At 38.9% G+C, this 25,275-nt stretch overlaps 1 protein-coding gene across 4 annotated transcripts in view; it reads left to right on the top strand.

Annotated features, from left to right (window-relative positions):
- PTPRZ1 (protein tyrosine phosphatase receptor type Z1) overlaps positions 1-19,638 on the top strand; it is a 163,693-nt gene extending 144,055 nt beyond the window's left edge. For 2 of the 4 annotated variants that reach the window (XM_036864019.1, XM_036864018.1), the window contains 13 exons: positions 1,531-1,613; positions 2,946-3,080; positions 3,635-3,769; positions 4,596-4,759; positions 6,371-6,506; positions 7,927-8,073; positions 11,083-11,176; positions 11,499-11,572; positions 13,663-13,791; positions 14,244-14,390; positions 16,002-16,144; positions 16,943-17,078; positions 18,675-19,626. In XM_036864019.1, the coding sequence (XP_036719914.1) occupies positions 1,531-1,613; positions 2,946-3,080; positions 3,635-3,769; positions 4,596-4,759; positions 6,371-6,506; positions 7,927-8,073; positions 11,083-11,176; positions 11,499-11,572; positions 13,663-13,791; positions 14,244-14,390; positions 16,002-16,144; positions 16,943-17,078; positions 18,675-18,815 (1,664 nt within the window). In that variant the 3' untranslated portion in view covers positions 18,816-19,626. Of the gene's footprint in view, positions 1-1,530; positions 1,614-2,945; positions 3,081-3,634; positions 3,770-4,595; positions 4,760-6,370; positions 6,507-7,926; positions 8,074-11,082; positions 11,177-11,498; positions 11,573-13,662; positions 13,792-14,243; positions 14,391-16,001; positions 16,145-16,942; positions 17,079-18,674 lie in introns of all 4 variants that reach the window. The other 2 variants (XM_036864020.1, XM_036864021.1) reach the window with 2 other exon arrangements.
- The last annotated feature ends 5,637 nt before the right edge of the window (positions 19,639-25,275 follow it).

Raw genomic sequence — 25,275 nt, 5'->3', positions numbered from 1 at the left:
CCCCAAAACTTCAACTTATATCCTTTCTTATATATTCAGTGGGCCTTCCTAGATTCATGTGAACATAGTATTACCAGCTTGGTTATTTAAATTCTGGTTCCATTCTAGTTTCTGGAATGGGAATTTTTACGATCACAGTTCTAAGTAGTTTGCATGGATGCTGTCTTTTTTTCCCACAAGGTCTACACCAGTCTTTCCATTTTGATAGAAAGTTCTGCTTCATGTTTGTCTTTCTCAACAGAAGCAGCTATCCTGCTGCACGTAAAAACTCAGTTGCTTCTTGGACAGGGTGAAGTGGTTGTTAGACCATTCTCTCTACAAGCTAAATAGAAAATACCCACCAGCTAATTAAGAAGCAGATAGAGGTTGACATTTGTTGAACACCTACTATGTGCCTGGCACTGTGAATTCGTCATTTCATTCCATCCCTGAAATAACCTGGCAAGATAGAGGTAATAACAGTCCTACTTTGAGATGAAGAAAAGCAACCCAGAAAACTTACCCAGTAATACCCTTCTGAAAATCTGAAAACCAGAATGCAAAAGTAGCCTGGTGTCCAAACCCATCTTTCCATGGCCACACATCTATTTCTGCCTACATTTCCTGCATCTTTGCGAGCTGCTGATGTCACCAAAGTATTATTATCCCAGAACGTCTCTTTAACTTGTCATAGTTTGGTCTGTATTCATTTCTTCATCCTTGAAAAAACAATAGTCTGCCCAGTGAAATCACCAAGTGTCCTTCTAGTGACACTTTCCTTATTATGCAGTTCCTCCAAATATAGTTTCTCTGTAGAACTGAATTTAATCCCAAATGCCTCATTTCAACACTTTTAATTATGACCGTGCACCATGTATAAGTTACCACGGTTTTCATCCCCTCTTCACTGACAGTACAGGATCCGTGTCCTCCGTTCTGGGGCAGTCGTTGCCCTGCCTCCCTTTGCAATAGTTCCTCTTTGAGGTCTTCCCTTGAAAGAGCTGTTTGCTCTAACCATTCATGGAAACTTTCTAGACCCCTTCTGCTTCCTTCTCTACTTCTTCTTCTGCCATCAGCCTCCTGTTCAGAGCATGCATGCTGCCATCCTTCCTGAGTTTTCCGACACCCCCGTCACTCTTCTCTCCCTTTCACTGGCTCTGCAGTGTTCACAGCCCCAGTATCCGCCTTTAGAAACCCATCTAAGATGCCAACTTCAGGATTCAACCTCTATGAAAAGGTTTATTTTCATCCCAAACCAATACAGTTTCTGTCTTCGTGTCCCTCTAGGACTCTGCACCTCTCTCTTGACACCGGAACATTCCTCTCTGTGTATATGTCCATTCTCACCTTCCACATTGGGAACCTTGAAAGAGGATTTTGTTGTATTTATCTTTATTTTTGTCATCTCTGTATCCACCAAAAGCTGACTAAAGTAAATGATGTTTGCACTGATTTTAATTGTATTTGATAAATTATTATGTAAATATAAATGAACTTTATGCTGAAAAGCAGTTCATGCTATAGTGAAGTATTTTCTTTTTTTTATTACAGATGATCATAGTAGGGTTAAGCTTGCACAACTTGCTGAAAAGGATGGCAAACTGACTGATTACATCAATGCCAATTATGTTGATGTAAGCATGTTTCAACTGAAATTTTATGAAAATTATGTTAAACTATGAATTTATTACACCGTGGTATTGTACATAGAATAGTAATAAGTATTGCATGAAAGATAATAAAAAATACAAATTAGTAGTAAGAGATCCCGTAGCTAAAGGTTTTCAGATTGAAGGGCATTCAAGCTATTGTACTTGGTTTATCTCCTGGGTGAGAGAGGGAATTCAGGCTGAGGAATTACATTCAAGGTAGGATGTATATATTCTGATAGTTTTATAGCTCCTTAAATAAGAGGGGTAGGATCAGCGCTTATTTGGAATGTCCCATAGCTCCTAGCACATTACTATGTAGATAGCAGCTGATAGATAAATTTTGACTGAAAAATTCTCAGGGTAGTACTAACTAAAAGGCAAACACATGATTTCTAAACCAGTTACCAGCCTTTATAATCTTGGGCCCTTCTCAGGATACCCAGCTTTGTGAAACTTACTGGAGATCTCCAGGGACTGTAGACCACTGACTAACTTACTGGGTTTTTTCCTGTGGTCAGTTGAATGCCAATGGAACTCAGTTATTTTCCTGACACTGACCTTGCAGTCTAGCTGCCTTCAGGTTTATGCTGTTTGGAACAGTTAATTCAAAGAAGTGAGTACCAAATATAAGTATACAGTAGGTTTGTTGTAGGCAACCACTTCAGGCTTCCATAGCAGGAAGTGTGTATGTCAGATTGAATATGAGCTTTGGAGTTAGAACTGGTTTTGAATCCCAGCTCTGCCATTGGCTAACTGTGAAAGCTTGGAAAGCCACTTAACTCCTCTGAACTTCAGTTTCCTATCTCCAAATCAGGGATGATGCTTCCATTTTGCATATAAATTAAGGGTTAAGGTTAATGTTTGTAAACTATCTTGGCCAACGGTGGGTAATAAGTGAAGGATAGCTATTAATGATTAGCATTGCTCAGTGCCACCAAGGAGAGGGTAAGGAGAAAACACCAAAGGTTTCCTGACTATTATAGACAACTGAGCCCTAATGCCTCAAACATATTTCAAAGCAGCACAATTAAGCACCAGATGTTAAGCATAGTAAACAGACTTGGATTAAATGCACTTAGACTAGAGGTGCAGAGAATAGTGGTTGTGTCAGTGCAAAAAGAACTCTTTTTTTGACAAAAATTATAACTAAAGAAGAGTTGCTGTCTTTGCTAGTACTAGTAAGTTTCTCTAGCTTTGGAAGTTTTTTTTTTATGGTTTTCTTTTATAGCAAAAATCTCCTGATCTTAGGAACTGAACAGCTAAAAATGGCATACAAATTTGTTAGTAAGAAACATTTGTCATTTGTTTCTGCAGGGCTACAACAGACCAAAAGCTTACATTGCTGCCCAAGGCCCACTGAAATCTACAGCTGAAGATTTCTGGAGAATGATATGGGAGCATAATGTGGAAGTTATTGTCATGATAACAAACCTTGTGGAGAAAGGAAGGGTATGAAGGTCATCTATTATGCCATCCCCGAGATAGTGATTAGAAATGCTTTAAGTTGCTTTTGATAGAGTCAGCATTAGGAAGCAGCAGAAGTCAGGGAAGCTAATCAGGATTCCTTTCAAGTAAGTATGACAGCTAAAGGGAAACTGTTAAAGGTCAAAAAGTTTCACTGTAACTCAAGCTACCTGCTATTTAAATGCATTCTTCATTCCGTAAGAAAAAGCAAATGAGGTTCATTGAAAAGCGATGCAGAGTGAAGTAGATTTTAACTCATGGGAGCTGGATTCTAGTCCTGGCTTTATAGCAACTCAGTACATCTGGCCTCACTTCCCTCATCTGAAAGGGGCGAGTTTGAATCTGATCATCTCAAGTCTCTTTCAGCCCTGTAATTCTCTCTCTGCTCTCCTCTACAACAAATCTGCAATCACTTAGAACGGAAAGAACATGTTTAGAAGAATGAGGGAGTCACGGTATCAAATCTTTACTGATTTCAGGGATGACTTACACTAAGCACCTGAAATATGAAAAGAGCATCTTGACTTTCTCTTTTGCAGAGAAAATGTGACCAATACTGGCCTGCTGATGGGAATGAAGAGTATGGGAACTTTCTGGTCACTCAAAAGAGTGTTCAAATGCTTGCATATTACACTGTGAGGACTTTTACTCTAAGAAACACAAAGATCAAAAAGGTGAGTCCACAAATGATGGCTATCATCAATTGAGTAATACATCTCGATCCTTTTTTAAGAAAACAGGTGGTATAACCAAAACAGGGTAAAAATACAAATAATTAAAGGCATTAAGAGTTCTTATCACAGCTACACCTCAATCCCAAAAGTTTCTTCCAAGTCTCTTAATGCCAGATGTGGCTTTAGCACCACATTGGTCATGGTGCCAATGGTGGCAGTGACACAGGAACAAAAGTCCCTGCCCCATGTGATAACTGCACATCCAACTGAAAATAGTGGAGACTGAAAAAGGGGAGGAAAAGAAAAAGAGCAAGTTATAAGTCAGGGTTCCTTAGAAAAACATATATCTGTATGTAGATATATATGTATGTGTGTGTATATATATATATATATATATATATATTTAAAGAGAGAGAGAGGGTGTTTTAAGAACTGACTCCAGGCTGGAAATTCAGGCAAGATTTCTACGTTGCAGTCTTTAGGAGAATACCTTCTTCTTCAGGAAACCTCAGTCTTTGCTCTTAAGGCCTTCAACTGACATTATGGAGCATAATCCAGCTTACTGGAAGTCTTACTGACTTAAATGTCAATCACATCTAAAAAATACCTTGACAGTAACATCTGGTGTGACAGGTGTTTGACCAAACTACTGGCCACCCTAGCCTAGCCAAGTTGACACATAAAATTAACCATCACAAATGACAGTGTACTTTTTTAGCTTCGTTATGAACCACCAACATCAAGCTATGAATCCAGAGATGATGTTTAAGGACCCCGTGGGTGCGTGTTCCTATACTTAGCTGATTAGCTGTCTGGTCTCTTCCAGGGTTCCCAGAAAGGAAGACCCAGTGGGCGCGTGGTCACCCAGTACCACTACACTCAGTGGCCTGACATGGGAGTGCCAGAGTACTCGCTGCCCGTACTGACCTTTGTGAGAAAGGCATCCCGTGCCAAGCGCCACGCAGTAGGGCCTGTTGTTGTCCATTGCAGGTGAGTCTCAGCGCCGGGTTTCCAAACCCATAGAACTGCTTATGCTAACAAAAAAGGAATCAGTGGAACAAAGGCTTTGCCAAAGTGGGAATGATTTCACAAGCTGAGGGGCATGAAACGTTGGTTACTGGGAAGTGAGTATGCCAGACTCAGAATTGGATTGCTGAATATTTCAAAGCACCAGGTATTTCTATGATGTATAATATTCTATTTGATTGGTTAACTGGATTTCAGCTTATTAACTGCGTGAAGCACAGAACAACGTTTTGTCATTAAACAAGCATTTATTACAACATAATGTCGTGGGATAAAAATGCTTAAGACACAACCCCTGTTCCTAGGAGTTAATAGTCTATTGTAGACTTAATACGCCAGGTTTACATTAGAAGAACCAAAGTGCACAACGTATGGGGAATTTTGCAAAATATTTTAAGTTGTTTTTAAACAGTTTGGGGTCAAAACCCCGTTCTCATTTTCCTGAGTTCTGTCTAATATATCCTATTGAACGTGTAATCAATTCATCGTTGCCCAGGTACTTTAATTTCCAAGAAATTGGGTGAGTGAATAGAAATAATGATATTTCAGAGAAAGAGAAAAATGTGTTAGAGGCTTTAATTTAATATTTTTCAGTTAAAACAAAAATAGCAGTTACTGTTTACTGCGTGCTGACTTCTGTGCCAAGCTGTATGACCACAAAAGTCAAATTCATTTCCACGTGGAGTATTTTTGTCAAAGTAGCGTCTGTGTTTTTACAGAAACAACTGTTTTCCTTTGATATGCAGAGTATCTCACACATTCTAATTACCTATCTCAGGAGTTATCCTCAAAGTTTGAGAGACCTATCTTGAGTTTTTTATCTGTGAGCCTGATGATAAGCTGAGGGAAACAGGAAGATGCAGGAAAGATAGCTGTGAAGGTCAGGGATTGTTTCCTAGCGAATGGAAAAGGCCCAGAGCCTTGTGCAGAGCGGGTGCTAATTCTTCACTGTAGTACTTCCTACTCGTCAGAGCATTTGAAAAGAATCCCTGTCTCTGAATTCTGTCCCTCCAGTAGAGGCTTTGAAGAAGTCGTTAGATAATGGCCCTTTAGAAATGACTGAAGTTATTCTTTATTCCTCACCATCTCACTGAAATGATATTTTCAGCTGAAAGCCTTCGCAAACTCTTTTTTTCCATTAACGCGGAAACCTTTACAAACATGTTTACCTGACAATACAGACCCAGGGACCTTGTCTTTTCAGAGTCTGGTGAGGCTGATGCTTTCATTCTTCTCAAATTAAATGTCTATTTGCTATACTCTGATACATAATATTTCCACTGTATAATGTATAACGAATAATAACTGTAATTGAAAATAAAAAATCTCCAGCAGGAATAATCAGATTGCTTTGGAGTTTGACCTGTAAGCAAGAAAGAAAAAAGAAAACTTTGTTTGTTATTTGAAGCATTATGCTTAACTCCTAAGCTGCTTACTGTCTTGGACTGCTGAATTACTTACTAAGTGGCTCATTTGCTTGGAGAAGGATATTAATTTACAAGACAGCCAGGAGTGACCAATCCTCAAATGTATTTTATGTTGACATTGAAGTCTCTTTCTCTGTGTGCTCTTCAGTGCTGGTGTTGGAAGAACAGGCACATATATCGTGCTCGACAGTATGCTGCAGCAAATTCAACATGAAGGAACTGTCAACATATTCGGCTTTTTAAAACACATTCGTTCACAAAGAAATTACTTGGTGCAAACCGAGGTATGATAAAAAGGATAATTTCCTTTATCTAAGGGTTGGAAATGTCCCTAAAATGCTGGATAGACCAGAGTTTGTATTACCAGGTGCGTTAGTCCCATGGGGCTCCCTGTAATAAAGTGCTACAAACCGGGTGGCCCAAAACAACAGAAACGTGTTGTCCCCTACTTCTGGAGGATAGAAGTCCAAAATCAAGGGGTAGGCAGGGCCATGCTCCCTCCGAATCCTCTAGGGAAGGATCCTTCCCTGTCTCTTCAAGCTTCTGATAGCCTCATATTTCCCTGGATTTGGCAGCCTAACTGCCTCCTTCTTCACATGGCTGTCTTCCCTCTGTGTCCGTGTCTGTGTCCAAATTTCCCTCTTCTTATAAGGACACCAGTCCCTACCTCATCTTAACTAACTACATCTGCATCGACTCTATTTACAAATAAGGTCACATTCTGAGGTACTGGAAGGTTAGGGTTTCAGCATATCTTCTGCGGGGGCGGGAGGCGTGCACAATTCAAACTATAACACCAGGTACTTGCACATAAGTCATGGATGGACCAGCTAAATTTTGCCTATTTTATGACCAAATGGGGAATGTCTTTAAAATGACACTGGTCACAGGCAAGATTCCGAAAAAGAGTAAGTGGATCAGTCAACCCTTATCTCCTCTTGCAGAATCCTCAAGCTTTTCCTGAATGTAATGAATGAATGGATTCATTCTCATATTTAAATAGTATGAATTATGCTCAAATTATTCCCTTTTTTAAGCCCAGATCATTTACCCATATATGACACAGGACAAACTCTGCATACCTGTATTTTATTTTCACTATTTCTAAATAAATATGGATTTAAATTGAAAACTATGTATGGCAGCTTGAAAGCAATAAGAAACATATGACTGAGTGGGCTTCCAAACCAAACCAACCAAACTTCATTCCATCAAGGAAATGACATTCTAGTCAGATAAGACGAGGGAAGAGTCCCATACATGAAATAGAAGATAACTATTAAAAACTGTATAGATAATTGTGCTAAATTATATATGACCGGCTAAAAGGAGAATTGGAATGGGCAGAAGGGGAAGACCCATCAGAAGTAGAGAAGTCAGTGCAAAATGTGGAAGAGGGTCTCAGGTTTGAAGGATAAGCAGAGAGGGCATTGCTTTGCCTCCCCAAATCTTCCAGCGATCTCCTTCCCTAAACGCCAATGCACAAGAAATAAAGAGGTGAGAGATGGAAAGAGTTGTATTGTTTCTGGATGACCACCTTTTCCTCCATCTAACTTCCTGCCAGGGCTGGTAAGCAATCTCTGTGGGTCCTCCCTTCCATTTTGTAAAACGCTTTTTGTCCATCAGTGGAAGATACTACTTTTGTACCTCAATACATATAAGGAAAACCTGAGGTGATATCCCTGTTTGTCATTGCTTTGCCAGGAACAGTATGTCTTCATTCATGACGCGCTGGTCGAGGCGATACTTAGTAAAGAAACTGAGGTCCCGGACAGCCACATCCATGCCTATGTTAACGGGCTCCTCATTCCTGGACCAACAGGCAAAACAAAGCTAGACAAACAATTCAAGGTAAGTTCTCTCGGAAGCCCCTCTCTTGGGTGTCACCACAGGTTGGAATGTTCCTGCATCTCCTCATTTGAGTGGACAAAGCCGTGTGGACAGGCTGAGTGCCCTGTTGGCCCAGTGGCTTTGTTGTGTCCTTTACAACAGGCAACAAAGCCACTTGGCAAAGTTCAAGAACCTTAATTTTGAGTAGCGAGAGGGAAAGTTCTCAGAAACCCTAGAAATGCAGACGTGGTCCAGGAAAGGAGGGCACAGAACAGAACAGGAGGAACAGGCAGAACTTCTAACACAGACGGTGTAAGTGCTCTTCTCGCTTTGAGAAAACCAGACCACTTAACCACGAGTGCTGTGGCTCAGGCTGTTTGTGCTGCTTTTTGGAAGAGTCAGTCTCACTTGAAGCCCCCAGACTAGAATAGACCACCCCACAAGAATAGCTTCTTCAACCCCAGTTTCTCCCACCCACCCTGTCACAAGGCAGTCAGCTAGACAGGGGAGCATGCTTTGTTCAGTGTTCTACCTCTCACAGCTTAGCTCTCTGACTTCCAGAAACCACTCAGCAAAGAATTCAGAAAGCAGTTGTTACCAGACCTGCCTGCGGAGATAGGGGGATTTGCAGAGCTGTCATCTTCCAGAGGAATGAAGGCTATGTTATTTTGTTCCCCATTATTTCTATACTAACCTCTTACTTCTCAGGGTTGCTAGAGAAACAGGGCCAATTTCTGAAGAAAGAATGTCTAGGAAGAATTCAGAAGGCCCTGGAAAAACCCAGGAGAGTTAACAAACCTCCAGATTGAAGTTTTTTCTCTTTCTTTTCTGCAGCTTACAACACAGAAGATGTAGTCATGAGTTCCCTCTGACTTTTTACCTTCTCGTTCAGCACCTTTTGTGCTTTGGGAGGAGTAAGAGACAGATGAGGGGTGGAAGCTGAACTTAGAACTTGCAGACAGGAAAGCATAAATGTTTTATTCAGCCAAGCTTATGTGAGTCATAAAGGAACACTTTAAGGAAGAAAAAGTGCACAGTACAGCTTCCAGAAACAGATAATAAATGTAAAGCATTAACATGATGTTGCTAGGATGGCTTTTTTCTAAGTTAAAAATATACATCTATTACCCATTTTCTTATTTAAATATGATTTACCCCCTACACAATTAAATTAATAAAAGAATTGATATTGCTTATACTGGATAATTCAGGATCAAAATGGAAATATCAGTTATGAGATCAGAATCTAATTAAAAACAGAGACATTTGACTCTGTTTCCTGTTAACATCCTAACTAGGGAAATTTGGAAGGGGGGTGTATATACTGTCCTATAAGAAAAGGTATTTATTCAAGTTTACCCATAGAAAAATGTCCTTGAAATGAATTGCATGTCTATTTATTCAACAAATATTTATCAGAAACCCACCTCAACATTGAACAGTAAAGAATCAGGACTTTCCTGGTGGCGCAGTGGTTAAGAATCCACCTGCCAATGCAGGGGACACAGGTTTGAGCCCTGGTCCGGGAAGATCCCACATGCCGCGGAGCAACTAAGCCTGTGGGCCACAACTACTGAGCCTGCGCTCTACAGCCCGCGAGCCACAACTACTGAGCCCGAGTGCCACAACTACTGAAGCCCATGCGCCTAGAGCCCATGCTCTGCAACAAGAGAAGCCACTGCAATGAGAAGCCCGTGCACCGGAACGAAGACCCAATGCAGCCAAAAATAAATAAATAAAAATTTATTTTAAAAAAAAAAGTAAAGAATTGAAAACACTAAAACAATACTGAAAAATAAAGAATAGAAATTTGTTGTACTGTATATGAAAGACTTTTTATGCAAATATAATAATTTTTATGCAAATATAATTAATATTGAAAAACAGACAAATGAACCAGAGGAACCATGTGCGTATGGAAATTGTTATATGACAGATATGACATTAAAAATTGGTGAGGAAAGATGGATTAATCAATGAATGATATTAGGACAATCTCCATGTAGAAATAAGTACTGTTAGGTCCCTACCACACCTCAAACACTGAAATTATTCAAGATGGATTAAATATCTAAAGATGAAAACAAATTTTTATAACTATTATAGGAAAATATTGGAAAATATATCTTGAGAACTTCAGGGTAGAGAAGGACTTCTTAAATTAAAATGTTAAATTACAGAAATCTTAAGGAAAAACTGAATTGGCTGTAAATGTCTGTGTGATTAAAGAGAACAGAGACATTTGCAACTTTCTTAGCAGACTGTAGATTTACATTTAATAGTCAAAACCCCCTACAAATTAGTAAATGGCAATGAAGTAGAAATATGAAAAGGCAATCATCAAAGAAGAAGTAACTAAAATCAACAATTTCACAATAAGTAAGGAAATGCAAATCAAAACCGGGATATACTTTTTTCATCTGTTAGCCTGTCAAAAATTAAACACCAGTGACGCCTAATTCTTTATAGAAACCCTCACCTGTGCACATTAAGAAATATACAAAGGATATTCATTGCTACAAAGTTTGACATAGCAAAACATTGGAAATAACCCAAACATTCACTAACTGGGGAATAGATAAATAGCAAGTAGATAATTCGTGTGACTGAGTACTAAAATAATGAATAAAATCCAACTATATGCATATATATGTACACACACACATACATACACAATCACATGCAATTTATCTCCCAGCTGCAGTGTGAGATTTAAGTAGAGAAAATGGAGGGCCCACACCATAGAGGAAGGCTCCTAATGCTGAAAGTCAAACTAGACATCAAGTGTTTTCTGCTTATTCCAACCCTCCTGGTATAGAATATAGAACATAGATGTACCAGGGAGTCCCCCAGAACAAGTTTAATTCAAGGAATTCTTGGAAAATAAGTCAGATATATTTATATTCAGTATCTTATCTTTGTTTAGTCTTCTGTGTATCTGAGTGTGTGTGTGTGTGTGTGTGTGTGTGTGTGTTTATTTGAGGGGCTTAAATGAAATAATCTGTATTTTTCCTTGACACCCTTTCTCAGCTCCTGAGTCAATCAAATATACAACAGAGTGACTATTCTACAGCCCTAAAGCAATGCAACAGAGAAAAGAACAGAACGTCTTCCATCATCCCTGGTAAGCTATGTTGAATTTTGGAAGAAAAAACCCCCAACTTTTTAAATAATAGAAGCCTTGTAGATAATTTGACAATATTTGTACATCTTGGAACAAAAACAATACACTCATATTTTTCTAATCATGCCAGATAATATAACTTAACAAAGACTCTTAAACCTTGAAGTCTTCGTCTAAAAGTGCAAAATACATAGAAAAACTAGCTTAAAAGTCAAACACACTCAACTTGCAAAATGCAGCTATGTTTTGGCATTTGCAGGGGCGGGGAGGAGATACAGTGCTAAGAGCTTACTTGTTTATGATGAATGTTCTGTATTCCCAGTGGAAAGATCCAGGGTTGGCATTTCATCCCTGAGTGGGGAAGGCACAGACTACATCAATGCCTCCTACATCATGGTAAGTCAGAGAGCCCCTGGGGAGACTGCTGCAGCTTGTGTTATCAGAATCAAAACCAGAGTGGGCTGCCCAAAGCAGTGACTGGCAGATAAGGGAGGCACCACAGGTGGACATGAGTCGTATCTGATGACTGCAGGCTCACAGCCCACAGCAGCAATAGAATCACAGCATTCCTTGATGTTTTTATGTGTGCTGGGACTGGAGAACCCTTAATCAAGACAACGAGTAGATGTGGGAACCAAACTCACCATGAGTAGATACAAAACATCCACTCGCCCATCTAAGCAGCTCCATTTCATTCACCAAAGCAGATTCCCTGCAGACCCGGATACACCAGCTTTAGCAAAGTCCAGTCTCGTTCACATTACCACTCCAGGTTTGCAGCGTGGTTCTCACCCTGCAAACCGGGCTCATTTGGGGACTTGGATTTCTAAAGGTACAATACTTTCTTTCTGCATTTAGATCTACTATCAGAGGGATGAGTGCTTTAGTAGCTGTTGTGTGACCTTCATTTCCATTTTAGGTCAATCAATCACAGAGTTTGCCTTCAGATGAAAGGGTCCTAATCCCCGTGCCAAAATCACTGTTCTGTTTATCTAGAAAATACTAAGGTATATCCATGCAAGAAACAGGGAGATGTGTGGAGGTGGCATCTAAAAGCATGCCACACTTAAAATAGGGGCATCTTAATACCCCTATTTTAAAATATCAATTTTACTCCTATCCCAGGAAGCCAATGGCTGAGAGACGCCTCGCTGGTTAGCTCCTGAAAATTCAGGTTCTAAAACACTGACTCATTCACACAAAGTGTTCTTAGTGTAGAATGCAACAGCAGATGCTTGTGATCATGCACACATTTTCTGCCTTCAACAGGAGCTCCCAGAGAAGCGGAAAAAAAACCCAAAACTATTCTGTGTTAATCCTGTCCATGAGAAGCAGATAATCCACCCTGGCTGAGCAGAGAGGGCATTTTATCCAATAGATCTTTCCAAGTTTCAGGAAGCAGATATTTTTACTCAAAAATCGAGAATGGGTTAAGAGAACAAATATAAATATTGCATTGTGTGCTGGTTAGATAGAAGACAGACTGTTCTTGTCAAGAAAATAATTAAATGCTGGAAAATATTACCTACAAAACTTGCCACATTATGTCTGAAGATTTACAAAATAGGATGAATATTTATCTACCTGGAATGACTTAAGTGGGATATTGACTGAAGTTGCAGGATAAACTAGAGGCCCTTTCAAGGTCTCTTCCCATCCAAAGAATCTACAATTAACCAGAAAAACATTTAATTATGTACAACCTGTTCATTCAAATCCGAATATATGAACTTAAAAGTTTTCTGCTTCTCAAACAAGATTGTAACCAAAACAAAGTAAATTGAGTAGAATTCTACTTGATGAATAAATGAAGATAAAGCTTAAAAAATAAAAAATGAAAATATTCCATACTTCAAATGAGCCCGTGGGAGATAAGAATGCGATCTGAGAGATTCCATTGCAGAAGGGGCTAACTGAGCCATGATTTTGATAAGCAGTAACATGGAAATCATGATTAATTCAATGGCACCAGCTTTCAGGTTTCTGCAGCAACATTTGCAAGGTGCCCCCCGGCTCCTCTCCTGTAGTGGCAGCCAGGGTGTAAAGGTATCCAGTTGCCAGTAGGTGTGAAATTTAGCACTCTGCCATTGGGACTTGTGAAAAGTAAGAAATATAAAATCTCTAGATTTCCGTTCTATCTAGTGTAAGAGACATAGTCCAGAAGCCATTTTTGTTGTCTCCTCCTAGAGGTGATAGCTGGGTAAGCTTGGGCACAGCACTTAATTTCTTAAGCTTCAGTTTGATTGCCTATAAAATGAAGATCACATTCCCTTTCTCATAGTACTACTGTGAGGAATAAAGGAAGAAAATGTTTAGTGCTCTGCCTGGCATATAGGAGGTGTCTGTAACATTGGCTATAATAATCACATTATTATTTATAGACACAACCTACAAATAAAAAGACAGTAACCATTAATCTATAAATGTTTTTTGAATGTTTAAAGTCATATGCCAAGGCTCTTTCTGTCTTCTCTTTGGTTTTGTAGGGTTATTATCAGAGCAATGAATTCATCATCACCCAGCATCCCCTTCTCCATACCATCAAGGATTTCTGGAGGATGATATGGGACCATAATGCCCAGCTGGTCGTTATGCTTCCAGATGGTCAAAACATGGTAAGTCCCTCAGGTCATTCTTGGCATGTTCTTTACAGGGTAGGTATCAAGTCACAACCACCAGGAGTCCAGCATACAAAGAATGTATTTTTTTTCAACCAATAAACTAATATTGAAGTTGCACCTTGTCTATTATTGGACCTTGTTTGGATGCAATATCCCAGGTCTGAAATTGTTGAATGACAGTTTTAAATAAAAGTAGGTTGAAATCAACTTAAGTATTTATTACGCTGCTTAAGGAAATTAGAATTGCAATCATGAAGGAAGTCAGTCCATATGTTTCTATTTACATTTTTTTAAATTAAACTTGTTAGGATATTTTAAGAGTAAATTTTGAGATTCAAAGAAAAATTTGAGTTGAATTGTCTATGGCAACCAGTTAATTTCGTTTCACAGCCTGACTTGAACATTTTATTAAAATCTAGAATCTTCTTTGGTTTTTAATCCTCCAGGCAGAAGATGAATTTGTTTACTGGCCAAATAAGGATGAGCCTATAAATTGTGAGAGTTTTAAGGTCACTCTTATGGCTGAAGAACACAAATGTCTGTCTAACGAAGAAAAACTTATAATGCAAGATTTTATCTTAGAAGCTACCCAGGTATGGACTTAGTTTAAATGACAAACTTTTCATCTTAAGCACATGTTAAATATATGCCAATTTAAGAATCTCTCCTAGAAATAAAAAGAAGGAATCTGATTTCTTACAAATTGAGACAGATGACCCAAATAATAAATTTTACCTTACTCGTCATTTTCATTTTCAAAATCTTATAGAATCATTAAACAATTAGCCATCACTAAACTCCACCATCCCTGACTTCTACACACACAGGAAGTCAAAGATTTCTCTTTTACTCCAAAGCAGTTGCTGATGGAAGTTAAGTTGAAAATAAAGAGAGTAAAAAAATAATTTCATTAATCCTAATTCTCATGTTTTAAGGCAAGTCCTTACCTTGTATTCTCCTAAGTAAGATGGGGAAAATATTACCTACCAAAATAAGCTTACTGCTCTCTACTGATGTACAGAGGGTTGTTAAGTGAAGAACTGCTTTGAAAACATGCAGTGCAATGAACTAGGGTTGTTTTACTAGACTCCTGATTATCTACAAGGCACCAATTTGAATTCTTTGTCAATAACTATTTCTATGATTACAGCACAGTTCATAAATTATTGCACATCTCCTGTGAAAGACTGAAAGATGCTAATAATGATGAGTAAAGCATGTGAAATTCAGAGGACTTTCTCAATCAGAAAAAAAATAAATCATGTTTTAGATGGTTTAAATATTTCACTTTACCCTAATTCTGAAACTGGTAAAACATATAGGATACATAAGAAGATTGAGTATTCGCTAGAATATTTGACCAAAACTTATAAAATTGATAAGGCAAATACATTGTTTTCTAAATGTTTTACAGTTCTGCCAACTGATGTTTTATATTTTGTGAGTCAAGGGTCCAATTTTATTATTTTTGTGTGAATAACCATTGTTCCAGCATCATTTATAGATCAACAATACCAGTTCAGTCATAAATCAAATTTCTATATATGTATAAGCCACTTTGGGAAACTGGGGATCAGAGGTTTAAGAGATTTAAAGTCACACAACCTAGTTTGGTCACTTAATAAGCAAAGATCAGAACTGGGACTGCAGTGGAAACCATGTCTTCATCCTCCGTACCAGCATTTCCCACACCGTGTCAAGCAATCTTATTCTTCCCTTAGTTAAACCTGAGTAATGGTGGTATTTGAAGAAGTCTATGCTATTTTTTTCTTTTTTCTTTTTTTAAATTTAAGTATAGTTGATGTACAATATTATATAAGTTACAGGTGTACGATATAGTGATTCACAATTTTTAAAGGAAGAAGTCTATGCTATTTTTAAAACGAATTTTAAAACTGAAGATTTCTTTTTGTAAGTTTAAATTTATCGGCACAGATACATCTTTGTTCATGATTTGATTGGCAAGATAAGCCCACCAACAAGGTTTATTTCTGAATAAAAAAGAGATCACCTCTGTACATGGCAAATGTGGTGTCGCGGCAGTTTCTCCCTTCCACGATGGAGGACAGGCTGCAACTACTGCTGCTCGCTCAGCGTGTTTTTTGGTTTTATTGCCTTCCTATAATTCCTGATTTTCCTCAATTCATCTACTCACCAACCAATATGACACTTTCTGAAACAGTAATTTTTATCTCTTCTTATAGGATGATTATGTACTTGAAGTGCGGCATTTTCAGTGTCCCAAATGGCCAAATCCAGATAGCCCCATTAGTAAAACTTTTGAACTTATAAGTATTATCAAAGAAGAAGCTGCCACCAGGGATGGGCCCATGATTGTTCATGATGAGTAAGTTCCACACTTTAAATCAATTCACACCTGACGTTCTCTGTGTGTATGTATATTTCTGTTGTCTTTGTACTGACCTAATACTTTGGACCAATCGTGAATTGTTCAGCCAGGGTGGATTATCTGCTTCTCATGGACAGGGTTAACACAGAATAGTTTTGGGGTTTTTTTTCCGCTTCTCTGGGAGCTCCTGTTGAAGGCAGAAAATGTGTGCACGATCACAAGCATCTGCTGTTGCATTCTACACTAAGAACACTTTGTGTGAATGAGTCAGTGTTTTAGAACCTGAATTTTCAGGTACTAACCAGCGAAGCGTCTCTCAGCCATTGGCTTCCTGGGATAGGAGTAAAATTGATATATTTTTTATTTACCAGAAACAGGAATTTTTATCCAATAGATCTTTCCAAGTTTCAGTTGTGAACAAATAAAAAATGCATATGCTGGAATCATGTTATATATCAATACATATTATATATGATGCATATGATAATATTACATAATATATATTATAACCTCAGTCAGATCATTTTGATTTACTGCCAACCCCTTCCATAGTATAAAAATAAGAAATGTATCACCAAATATTGAACTTCTATAAAGTGTCTCATTACTAATATCATGAACACTCCCCAGTGATTAGAAGTAAACCACAGTTCCATGCACTATAAAGTAATGAGACAATTTATTAAAAATTTCAGTGTTCTTACTGCAGAATTATCAAGGCCATGTGCTCTGTGAGTTCCACATGTGAACATTTGATGCATCTGAATGGAGTCTGTCCCTTCCATTTGTTTCCAGGCATGGAGGAGTGACAGCAGGAACTTTCTGTGCTCTGACAACCCTCATGCACCAACTAGAAAAAGAAAATTCAGTGGATGTTTACCAGGTAGCCAAGATGATCAATTTGATGAGGCCAGGAGTCTTTGCTGACATTGTAAGTAATAAAGCAGCGAACCAAACTTTTCTCATTAGAGCACAAGTTACTTTCTAGAGGCTACCAAAATCGTTTTGTCCTGTATCAAAAAAGATCACATTGATAATATTAGCATGTAGTTTTCAAGCTGAATTATGTTCAGTTTGCAATCCATAGCACTGGAACAATAAACATTTAAAGTTTATTTTCCAGAAAATTGATGGATCAAAATTTTTAAATTTCATTGTGTACCTTTTTGCAAGACTTATTATAATTCTGAAAAATATCCTCAGTAGAAGCACCAACTAATCTGATTTATCCAACAAAATAAATAGTTATTTTCCCGGGGTTAGGGTTCTACATAACCTCAAAGAAGAGTCAGAAGATAGACTTCAGCTGTTCACCTTTTTCTCAAGCCAAATTCATTTTCTGAACTTAAGAAGTAGCTAATTCTGGGGGTAGTTTTAAAAAGAGAGAGACAGAGAGACACTCATACAATCAAGAAAGAGCATAGCACATCTGGAAAGAAAAGTCTCAACTCTGAGAATAATTTGGAAGTTTTTTTATTATAGAAACAAGGGCTAGAAAGACAATAGGGAATTTTGTGCAAATGCCCCAGTGGGAGAAGCTTAGGTAGATGCAGAAGTCATAGGCTCACTTCCAGCTTCCTGGTCTGGGTATGTGTAAGGGCCTTATAAAGAGCCCATCTTCAAAGCTCTAGCCCAGACCAGCTGGCCAGAGAGTAAGGTAACCCTTGTGCACATGCACTTCAGAGGAGCCCTTATTGAAAGTCTCATTCAGGAGAGTTGAGTTGTATCAAGCTTGTCTTGTATGAAATTGCTTTCGGCGGACTAAACTTATACCCAAGTTTCACAAATGCATTTAATGAGGTGTGTGGTCCTAATGATTTTCTACTACGGAACCAGCCACTTGCTCGTGTTCTTTGCAACTACCTTCCCCCACCTCACCATCCCCAAGTTGGCATCTGTAAGAGAACAACTACTTTATTCTTCTGTGTGTCTCTACCGTGAGACCACAGCAGGGTACACAGGCACACACTCTCCTTCTCACCAGGCAGGACATAAGACCCGTCGGGCTGGTAGAGTGTGAAGCATACTTGGTAAACAGTGGGTCTTGTGAAAGGCCTGCATTCTTCATGAGTTCCTGGGCTGACAATGCAGTCCTGAGACCTCTTCATAAGTAGACAAACCCAACAGATTTTGTAACAAAAGGAGAAAGGAAAATGAGTAACGTAGTGGGTTACAGGAGCCTAGTGCCAAAGGGTTTACACACAAGTTGATAAATCAGTATCAGAACCTTATCACATCACCTTCTGATTCCATGAAGTAAATGAATAAGCATGGAGTGTTTACCATTGGCAAATGTAGTGGGCCAGTGTTCTAGGTCAATGAATGTTGGCTAATTATAGAGCCACTTTAAATTTAATCAGAAAGAGACATTAACCTGGATGGTGTACCTCTGCTGATTATAACAGAGCCCTTAACACAATGCCTTTCTATGACAGTGGCAAAGGGTGACTGAAAACCTTGCTTCTTTTTACAAACGTATGTCCTCAGTGAGCTTCCTGTTTCTGACCTCCCGTTCTCTGTTCTCCAGGAGCAGTATCAATTTCTCTACAAAGCAGTCCTCAGCCTTGTGAGCACGAGACAGGAAGAGAATCCATCCACCTCTCTGGACAGTAATGGCGCAGCGTTGCCTGATGGAAATATAGCCGAGAGCTTAGAGTCTTTAGTTTAACATGGAAAAGGGTGAGAAGAGTCCACATCTTGGCATTGCTTTCCTCTTTCTAAAATTAGACAGGAAAATTAGTCCAGTTCTTCTGTTATCTGTTTACTTCACGTCACCTGACAGTAACTATCATGACATAGGATTCTGCTGCCAAGTTTACATCATTAACAATGTGTGCCTTTTTGCAAAACTTCTTGTGATTCACTTACTGTGTTTAAACTAAAATGATTGAAATTTACCGTATTTCTAAGTATGGAATTGTGGTATCTTTTTTTCATATTGATTTTAACAGAGAATTTCAATTTATAGATATTAGGAATTCCCAACTACAGAAAACATGTTTGTTTTTAGTGTCAAATTTTTAGCTGTATTTGTAGCAATCATCAGGTTTGCTAGAAATATAACTTTTAATATAGTATACTGTAAATAAAACACTCTGTTCCCTATGATATTCAACATTTTACAACCACAGTATTCACCTAAAGTAGAAATAATCTGATACTTACTGTAAATACTGCTCTAGCATCTCCATGGACCAAATTTATATTTATAATTGTAGATTTTTATATTTTACTACTGAGTCAGTTTTCTAGTTCTGTGTAATTGTTTAGTTTAATGTTGCAACTCATCATCTGGTCTTACTCTGTGAGTCTTCTGATATTGTTTTGTGTTGTGATTAACTCTGTTTTAGCATGTAATTTTAACTTTTATGGAAAATAAAAATACATTTGTTTTGAAAGAAGATGTTTTTATGAGAATAACACCTTACCCGACATTGTTTAAATGGTTTTTATCCAAGACATTGCAAAAATAAATATAAATATTGCCATCAATTTGTGTTTGCTTGTGGAGTGCTGAGGCATGTGTAGCAGAAAATTGTGGACATGTTCCCTCTGAGATTATGGACATGAAAGAAGGTTGATGGGATGGGACAGTGTATAGAGCTGATTCCAAAACTGTGCCTTAAGGCACACAGGAAACTCACAAAGTTGAACATTTCTGAGGACAACACAGCAATGTGTACTGACACTACACAATTACTACTATTAAATTATTTGGATCTAACTACTTAATAAACAGAACCATTATGTATTTCCTTTGGTTTAGGGGAGCTATGAAAATGTTACTCAGAAGCTGAGGGCATGATGTACCAAGAAATGTTGGGAAACTGGTTTAGAACCAAGCTGGGAGTTAGAAACAGGCAGATTTGCCAGCCAGGGAGAAGCTAAGCTGGTTTGAGAGCCAAGTGGGTGAATGGACAAGGACCAGGAGGTCCTAACTCCCAGAGTGGAAAAAGGTAAGACGTCCTAGGTGACAATCCTATTGTCAGGATTTAAGAGCTATGTGGAGGTGAAGGGCAGGAAAACAGGGAATCATGGGTAACAAGCCTGCTCTGATACTGGAAGCAGTCGCCTGCCTCAGCCAGGAGTGTTTTAGAACACTGCCCGGAAAGGAGGCACGAGTCCCCAAGAACGCCCAGGTCAGTGCCTAAAGCGAGAGGCCAGGAAAAGTTTTGTTGAAACCAGTGGTTCTCAGAGTATGGTTCCCAGACCAGCAGCATCAGAAAAACCCAGGAACTTGTTAGAAATGCAAATCCTGGATTTCCATCCCAGATCTAAAATATCAGAAACTCTGAGGTTGGAACTCAGCAATCTAATGCAAGTTAAAGTTTGAGAACCACTGGTCCTTAGCAACAACAATTCAGAGAGCCTCCAGTTTCCTCAAGCAATATCAGGAAAATTTCACCAAATCCTTAAAATAGAATCAAAATTTATAAGTTTCTACTTTTTTAGCTTTCCTTTTAAAGCAATAGTCATGAAGAGTTATGAAATAGAAAAAAATTCCAACAAATAGTGTCACAAATCACAAAATATTGATAAGTACTGACCTACAGGGTATAAAAAAATTAACATGCTTCTTTCTCACCCTCCCAGGGAGGAAGGCCAGAAGGTTAATTTTGATTCCTTGGTTGCTTTTCTAGCCTTGTCTCCTAGTCCTCTTGTTTTACAGTTTTGTTTCCCCATAACTCACAAAGTCTAATCTGAACAAGGAGTCCATGTCACAATTATTTTTTCTATTTTTCCATTTGCCTTTGTCCCAGGAACAAATGGCCTTTGAAGGGATATAAAATTTTTTTTCCTTCATGGTTTTTTTATTAGTGAGGTACCTTGTAGAGTCTCTTCCAAGAGAAAGTAATGTTGCAAGTGCAGGTATGATAATCAAGTATTTTATAGACAAATTCTAATAAAAATACCCCGAAACCAATAAAAAAGACAATCCTGTCAGATATAGCAATCTTTCCTCATCTTATGAAGCTTAACTCTGAGACAATAATCAATTATGAGAAGTGAAAATAAATGAAGCCTCGTAAGTAAGCCTCATAAGTCTTACCCAATTATTTACATCCTTTACCAAAGTTTCATATAGTTTTATTGCATTCACAGCTTTTATCCACACATTGTTTTATTACATAATTGTGGCCTCGTTATGAATATATTTTTATGCTGCCTTTCATGTTGTTACATAGGCATTTTTATTACACATAATTTATAAACCTATCATTGTTACTGTATAATATTCTATCTTGTATAGTGGTTTTCAAACAGGGATAGTATTGCGCCCCAGGGGACATTTGGCAGTGTCTGGAGACATTTTTGGTTTTCGCATCTGAAGGGGATGTGCTGCTGGCACTTACTGGGCAGAAGCTAGAAATGCTGCTAAACGTTCCAAAATTCACAGGACAGCCCTCGCAACGAAGAATCGTACAGCACAGCATGTCGGTGGTACCAGGGTGGAGGAACCTGCCCTCATGATGTACCGGGGCTCTTGTGATCATTTTCGTGATGTCAGCTGTTTAGGCTCTTTTCAGATTCTTCCTAAACTACAAAACTATGGTAAACATTTCTTTATGTAAAAGCCTTTTACCATATTTAGGATGTCTCCTTAGTACCAATTCCTGTAAGTGCCAGTTGGCGAGAAGACTGTATGAATATTTTTATGTGTCTTAATACCCTTTGGCTTTCCAAGAGTTGTACAGTTTACACTCCCACTGCTCAGGTGTTGGAGTCTTAGGGCTCCACTCCTGGGTCCAGGCTTCTGCTCGAACATCTCTTTGAGCAGCATTCCCGTCGGCCTGTAGGAAGCAGCATCTGCCTCCTCCTAAGGAAGATCTTCAAAATATTTAGCGCTGATCGTTGGAAGGGACTTGAGCTGGCTCAGTGTCCCGCGTGTGCCAGCTGAATGTCGGGCACCATCTCCGCAAGCTCCTCACCCCAGGCCCTCCCGTCTCCTTACCCTGCTTTTTCTCCGGAGCGCATTTTGCTTCCTGACATATTTTATATTTGTTGTCTGTCCCCCCCCCCCACCATTAATATCTAAGCTCCATGAGGAGAGGAGCTTTGGCTCTTGTAAACCTCTGTATTTCCACACCTAGAACAGGACTGGGCACATTAAAAACACTCACTACGGGCTTCCCTGGTGGCGCAGTGGTTGAGAATCTGCCTGCCAATGCAGGGGACACGGGTTCGAGCCCTGGTCTGGGAAGATCCCACATGCCGCGGAGCAACTAGGCCCGTGAGCCACAACTACTGAGCCTGCGCGTCTGGAGCCTGTGCTCCGCAACAAGAGAGGCCGCGATAGTGAGAGGCCCGCGCACCGCTATGAAGAGTGGCCCCCGTTTGCCACAACTAGAGAAAGCCCTCGCACAGAAACGAAGACCCAACACAGCCAAAAATAAATAAATAAATAAATAAAAATATTTAAAAAAAAAAACAAAAAAACACTCACTACATTTTAGATAAATGAATGAATAAGGAGTGAATTAATGAATGAATTGGGGCTGTTTTGTTTTATTTTACCTAGGACAAAAAAGCTCTTTAATGATCCTGGGAAACCTGACACTCTATAGGTAGTGTTCCTCAACATGTAATAAATGTATCGATTTTGACCCATTTTCTTTTTCTGTAGCACCTTTGTAAATTAGCCCAATTGAAAAATGGTGTTCTATACAGACTTTATCGCCAATGTTAAATCACGTAGAGCGGTTCTGCAATCTGCAGAGAGGTATTAACGACGAGCATGACCCATCTATTTAGCTAAATGCACCGGAACTGTATATAGTCCATCGTAGTTCTCAGTCTGATACTACCTGAGAATTTACGGCAGCTGCTTCTTCATATCAAATTAATACAAATATTTAATATGTGCACGTTCTACTCAATATTACACCATAGGACCCTTACTTAATTTTCACATTTCTCATCTGAAAGCCCCTAATTTGTTAGCATCTAAAATGACTTTAATAGACAAAACTTAGAAAATAAGAACCCTTTATAAGCAGATACATTTTAGTTTCTTAGAATTGAATTCCATTCATAAATAGCACATAGAATCAGAAATACTAAGTATTTATTGAATTAAAATGAACTTTTTAGGGAAAGTGGGAAAAATATACACATTTGTCAAAATAAACAAAAACACTTTTATTATTATAAATCATGATTGATTATCATCCACTCACTGGCTAATTGCAAAATATTCTTGTATGTTAGAGGGTTCCTCCTCATTAGTACAATATTGGTGTGTTAGAGTAGGTGGTATTAAATGTTAAGGCATATAAATGGAACACACTACACTGGTTTTAAAAATCCGGACATCCGGGACTTCCCTGGTGGCGCAGTGGTTAAGAATCTGCCTGCCAACACAGGGGACACGGGTTCGAGCCCTGGTCCGGGAAGATCCCACATGCCGCGAAGCAACTAAGCCCGTGGACCACAACTACTGAGCCCACGTGCTACAACTACTGAGCCCGCGCGCCTAGAGCCTGTGCTCTGCAACAAGAGAAGCCACCACGATGAGAAGCCCGGGCACTGCAATGAAGAGTGGCCCCTGCTCGCCGCAACTAGAGAAAGCCAGCATGCAGCAATGAAGACCCAACGCAGCCAAAAATTTAAAAAATAAATAAATAAATTTACATATATATAAAAAAATCTGGACATCCTTGGCATTAAAGTTAACAAGTTTTTTAAGGTAATCATTTTTAAAAAGAAAAAATAAGATTTGGAAGTGGGAGTAAGAAAAACTGTGTGTGAGATTGAAACTTCTTGTTACGTACACAATAACAAACTCCTAATCAGCCTGTCACCTGGGACGCATTCTAAGCAGCTCAAGACACACAGCCTGACCTTTGAAAAACTTCCCGATTATGCTAATTTGTAATCCTTTCCTCTGAAGCTTTGGACATGACTTTCTCAGATTCCTATTATCTTGCTTCAATCCTAGGGGAGTTGCTTTAGTTCTAAATTATCCACATGGAGAAATGAACCGATGCAAGTAATGTTTTCCTTGCTGCTAACTTGTTTAATAAAGGTATGTATTGAAAACTATAGCATTAAGGTTCCTAATGAAAACTATTAGAGAAGTCTCTTATAGCACCTTTACTTCAGGTAAGTGTTTTAAAGGACTCGGGAAGTTAAAAGCACATTTCTTGGGCTTTTTAGAGAGTAAATGAAACACATTTTGTTTGTACAGTATGTCTAGTTCTAATCTCACAGGATACATAAAAATGTTCAAAGAACCACCTGGAGAAAAAAAATGAAATGGTTAGAAAATAACTAAGGCCAATGAGGAAAAATTGATAACTGGGATCATTTACTGTATATTCACAGAATCCACCTACATGCCACTCTCCTTCTGGGGTGCCTTCCTGTGGCAGATTGTATTTTCCAAAAATAGCTCAACAACAGCTTTCAGCCCACATGTGACTCGTTGAAACTCATCCCAGTGAGAGGTGGATCTATGGTCCCTTGCCTTGAATCTGGATGGACTTGTGACTACAATGAAAGTGATGCTACGTGATTTCTGAGGTTAAGTCATAAAAGGCAACACAGCATCTGCCTGATTCCCTTGGATGTTCACTCTTAGAAGAGCACCACTATCCTTTGACAAACCCACGCATGGAAGATACATGTGGAAAGAAACCAAGGTCCTGGTCCACTGCCCCAGCTGAGCTAGAACCAACTTGCAAGCATGGGAACAAGCTGTCTTTAAGTGGATCCCCCATCTCCCAGCCAAGTGAGACTGTGGGGGGCACAGACAAGCTGTTCCCACTGAGCCATGCCCAAATTGCAGCTTGACGGACAAATAGATAACTGTTGTTTTAAGCCATTACATTTTGAGGTAGATGGTTCCACGGTGAGAGTAACCAGAACACTTCTTATTCACTTCATTTAACTTTGTGAGGCATATTTTCTCTTCTGTAAAGTCAGAAGCCTGGCCAGATGATAATTTTGGCCCTTTCTTCCCTACAATCACTTTACAATTCTCCTTATGGAGCAGATATCTCAGTGGCTTCTTTGAGAAACATGGATCCTGAGGAGTCTTCCAAGTGTATCCAAAAGATTGAAAAAACCTCAAAGGTAAAATTGCACTATCTTTAACATAAACTTCAAACAAAAATGTTATTGCAAAA

This window comes from Balaenoptera musculus, chromosome 9, assembly GCF_009873245.2.
Source record: "Balaenoptera musculus isolate JJ_BM4_2016_0621 chromosome 9, mBalMus1.pri.v3, whole genome shotgun sequence".
In the NCBI taxonomy this organism is placed as follows: domain Eukaryota; kingdom Metazoa; phylum Chordata; class Mammalia; order Artiodactyla; family Balaenopteridae; genus Balaenoptera; species Balaenoptera musculus.
Note: the sequence above shows the minus strand (reverse complement) of the source record. Positions and strands in the feature narration are given on the sequence as shown.